This window comes from Chaetura pelagica, unplaced genomic scaffold (genome assembly GCF_000747805.2).
Source record: "Chaetura pelagica isolate M959 unplaced genomic scaffold, ChaPel_1.0 scaffold3, whole genome shotgun sequence".
In the NCBI taxonomy this organism is placed as follows: Eukaryota; Metazoa; Chordata; class Aves; order Apodiformes; family Apodidae; genus Chaetura; species Chaetura pelagica.
Genome location: NW_009952974.1, coordinates 14621225 through 14625919, shown reverse-complemented (window position 1 = coordinate 14625919; position 4695 = coordinate 14621225). Strand labels below are relative to the sequence as shown.

The window sequence follows — 4695 nt, the reverse complement described above, 5'->3', positions numbered from 1 at the left end:
TTATGTCTTTACATGCATTTCTACAGTGTCAACACTGCCAATCACCAAATACTTTATAAGACTTTAGGAATAAAGTTCAGTGAGTCAAATACATATTGAAAAGGAATAGTCTTGAGGTCCTGATTACCTATTGAGGCTGTGATACCAAGTTTCTAATTTCATAATATATTTACTGTACTGATACTCTTTAATCTATGTCACTATGTGAAGTTCATATAAAGCCATGGCTATGCATTATTTTTTCTTAAACAGATCGTCCATCACCTCCAGTTGGCCCAGTTATATTTGATGAAGTTCATAAAGATCATATGGTAGTTTCCTGGAAACCTCCATTAGATGATGGAGGCAGTGAAATTACAAATTACATTATTGAGAAGAAGGATGCACACAAAGACCTGTGGATGCCAGTTACATCTGCCACAGTTAAGACAACTTGCAAAATTCCTAAGCTGCTTGAAGGAAGAGAATATCAAATTAGAATTTATGCTGAAAATCTTTATGGCATAAGTGATCCTCTCATATCTGATGAGATGAAAGCCAAGGACCGTTTCCGTAAGTTATTAATTCGTTATCTTGCTTTGATACTTTAAGCTTTACTCAGTTTGTAGTGCTCATAAACTCTTTTTTCCTCCCCTAGGTGTTCCTGATGCACCTGAGCAACCAATCATTAAGGATGTTACCAAAGATTCTGCAGTAGTAGTTTGGAAGAAACCATATGATGGAGGCAAGCCAATAACAAACTATATTGTAGAAAAGAAGGAAACAATGTCTACAAGATGGGTCAGAGTTACCAGAGACCCAATTTTCCCCAGTACTCAGTTCAAAGTACCGGACCTCCTTGAAGGCTGTCAATATGAGTTCCGTGTTTCAGCTGAAAATGAAATTGGCGTTGGTGATCCTAGTCCACCATCAAAGCCAATTTTTGCTAGAGATCCAATTGGTAATGTATTAAATTTAACTTCTCCTTGAAATTTGAATGCACACATCTTTTTACTTATAAAGTTATTATATTTTCCTTTTTTTACCATTTCTTTCTTTTTTTGTTTTCTTTTTTAACAGCAAAACCAAGTCCACCTATTAATCCAGAAGCAGTAGATAAAACAAAAAATTCAGTTGATTTATCTTGGCAACCACCACGCCATGATGGTAATGGCAAGATAATTGGCTACCTTGTTGAGTATCAGAAAGTTGGAGATGAAGAATGGAAAAAGGCCAATCTTACAGCAGATTCTTGTCCTGAAACAAAATACAAAGTCACTGGTCTTACTGAGGGTTTGACCTACAAGTTCAGGGTGAAAGCAGTCAATGCAGCAGGTGAATCTGAACCAGCCTATGTTCCTGATCCAGTAGAAGTGAAGGACAGACTTGGTGAGTTTCATAAAATCAGATAAGCTTAGGTAAGAATTATTATTTTTTAAAATATTTTTCTAAAAATATATAATTTTGATTCCAGAACCTCCTGAGCTGATACTTGATGCTAATATGGCCCGAGAACAGCATGTAAAAGCTGGAGATACTCTGAGACTTAGTGCTGTTATTAAAGGTGTTCCATTCCCAAAAGTTTCTTGGAAGAAAGAAGATCATGAAGTCTCACCAAAAGCTGATATCGAGGTTACAGGAGTTGGCAGTAAGCTTGAAATTCGTAACACTGTCCACGAAGATGGTGGAATTTACTCCCTGACAGTTGAAAATCCAGCCGGTTCAAAGACTGTTTCAGTAAAAGTTGTTGTCTTAGGTAATCTTTCTGATGTTCCTTTTGTACTGCATGTTTTTATTCTTTATAAAGGAATGTCTGAAAAATATCAATAAATCAAATAGGAAAGGGGCTAAAAATTACAAGAAATACATTAATTTATCTTGAAACTTACTATTTTGTAAAAAATGCTTGTGTTATAAAATAAACAACAGATTCAATTTTTTTATCAATATTAGATAAGCCTGGTCCACCTCGAGACCTGCAAGTCAGTGAAGTTAGAAGCGATTCTTGCTATCTCACTTGGAAGGAACCAGAAGATGATGGTGGCTCTGTCATTACCAACTATGTGGTGGAAAGGAAAGATGTAGCTTCTGCACAGTGGGTAGCCCTCTCATCAACCTCCAAGAAACGCAGTCACATGGCAAAATATCTAATGGAAGGCATTCAGTATCTCTTCCGAGTTGCAGCTGAGAATCAGTATGGTAGAGGTCCATATGTAGAAACACTCAAGCCTATTAAAGCTATAGATCCACTGCGTAAGTATTTTTTCAGTTATATTATTTAATTTGTTTATATTGTTCTTGGTAATTTTTGGTATTATCTTGTTGGTGCTAATGTGAACTAGGTCTGCTGCTACCACAGACTGGCCATTCCAATAACCATCTTGTTTTTGCATTTTAAAAGATCCTCCGGGGCCACCAAAGAATCTGCATCATGTAGATGTTGACAAGACTGAAGTTTCCCTTGCTTGGAATCGACCAGATAGGGATGGTGGTGCTGAGATAACTGGCTATTTGGTGGAATATCAGGAAGATGGTGCAGATGAGTGGACAAAGTTCCAGACGGTACCTATGCTAGACTGTGTTGTTACAGGCCTACAAAAAGGAAAAATATACAAGTTCCGTGTGAAAGCTCAGAATATTATTGGTCTTAGCCTTCCAGATACAACTATACCAATTGAGTGTCAAGAAAAACTAGGTAATTTTTAGTTTTTCGTGTTGCTTATTGATTCCTTCTTTCTTGAAGCATTTCCCCTGAAAAGGTAATTTCTATTTTTCTCTAATTTCAGTACCTCCATCTGTGGAACTAGACGTGAAGTTAATTGAAGGTCTTGTTGTTAAAGCTGGCACCACAGTGAGACTTCCTGCGATTATGAGAGGTGTGCCAGTTCCCACTGCAAAATGGGTTACGGATGGCATTGAAATTAAAACAGATGGCAGAACGAAGATTGAAACTGACAATTATTCAACTGTACTTACCATCAAAGACTGCATAAGAAAAGATACAGGAGAATATCTACTCACAGTATCTAATGCAGCTGGAAGCAAAACTGTTGCTCTACATCTTACAGTATTGGATGTTCCTGGCCCACCAACTGGTCCTATTAATATTCTTGAAGTAACACCAGAACATATGGTTATTTCTTGGCGCCCTCCTAAAGATGATGGAGGGAGTCCTATAATAAATTATATTGTTGAGAAGCGTCAATCAAAGAAAGAAACTTGGGGAGTGGTTAGCTCTGGAACAAGTCACACAAAAATCAAGATTCCACGACTGCAGAAAGGCTGTGAATATATTTTCCGTGTTCGCGCAGAAAATAAGATAGGCATTGGTGCACCTCTTGATTCAGAACCAACAGTTGCTAAACATATGTTTGATCCACCATCCCCACCTGGTAAACCAACTGTTTATGATATTACAGAAAATGCTGCAACTGTGTCTTGGACCCTACCAAAATCTGATGGTGGAACTCCAATAACTGGTTATATACTTGAACGTCGGGAAGCATCTGGTAAATGGGTGCGTGTCAATAAGACACCGATACTTGATATGAAATACAGAGTCACTGGTCTTTTTGAAGGCAATACATATGAATTCAGAGTTTTCGCAGAAAACATGGTGGGTTTAAGCAAACCATCTCCAAGCTCTGATCCAATCAAAGCATCGCGTCCTATCACTCCTCCTGGACCACCTATAAATCCCAAATTAAAAGACAAAACCAAAGAAACGGCTGATCTTGTGTGGACAAAGCCCCTGAAAGATGGCGGCAGCCCAATTCTAGGATACATTGTGGAATGTCAGAAAACTGGAACTACACAGTGGAATAGGATTAATAAGGATGAACTCATTAGACAGTGTGCTTTCAGAGTACCTGGGTTAATAGAAGGAAATGAATATAAATTCCGAATAAAAGCTGTCAACATTGTAGGAGAGGGAGAACCAAGAGAACTGGCAGAAACTGTACTTGCAAAGGATATCCTTTCTCCTCCAGAAGTAAGCCTAGATGTGACCTGCCGAGACTTAATTACTGTCCGAGTAGGCCAAACAATCCGTATTACTGGTAAAGTAAAAGGCAGGCCAGATCCTGACATAACATGGTCTAAAGATGGCAAAGTACTAGTCCAAGAAAAGAACGTTGAAATAGTCCATGATCTACCTAATGTTGAACTGCAAGTGAAAGAAGCCAAGAGATCTGATCATGGCAAATATATAATAGCGGCCAAGAACAGCTGTGGACATGCTCAAGCTTTTGCTATTGTTAATGTACTTGATAGACCTGGACCATGTCAGAACCTGAAAATAAGCTATGTCACAAGAGATTCTTGTATGATCTCCTGGGAGAGTCCAGTGGATAATGGTGGCTCTGAAATTACAAATTACATAGTAGAGTACCGTGAACCAAACCAAAGGGGATGGTCAATTGTCTCCTCTGATATTACTAAACGATTAGTAAAGGCACATCTTGTAGAGAACCGTGAATACTTTTTCAGAGTTTGTGCAGAAAACAAAATAGGTCCAGGTCCTTGCATTGAGACCAAGACTCCCATCCTTGCCATCAATCCTATTGACAAGCCTGGAGAGCCAGAAAATCTTCACATTGCAGAGAAAGGAAAAACATTTGTATATTTGAAATGGAGAAGGCCAGATTATGATGGCGGGAGTCCTAATTTAAGTTATCACGTTGAGAGAAAACTGAAAGACTCAGATGAATGGGAAAG

The 4695-nt window shown here is 38.4% G+C and overlaps 1 protein-coding gene across 1 annotated transcript in view; it reads left to right on the top strand.

The window, feature by feature from the left end:
• TTN (titin) overlaps positions 1-4695 on the top strand; it is a 248597-nt gene that overhangs the window by 181141 nt on the left and 62761 nt on the right. The window contains exons 250-256 of the mRNA XM_009996323.1: positions 253-552; positions 638-940; positions 1060-1368; positions 1454-1735; positions 1933-2232; positions 2381-2674; positions 2766-4689. Coding sequence (XP_009994625.1) covers positions 253-552; positions 638-940; positions 1060-1368; positions 1454-1735; positions 1933-2232; positions 2381-2674; positions 2766-4689 — 3712 coding nt within the window. The remainder of the gene's footprint in view (positions 1-252; positions 553-637; positions 941-1059; positions 1369-1453; positions 1736-1932; positions 2233-2380; positions 2675-2765; positions 4690-4695) is intronic.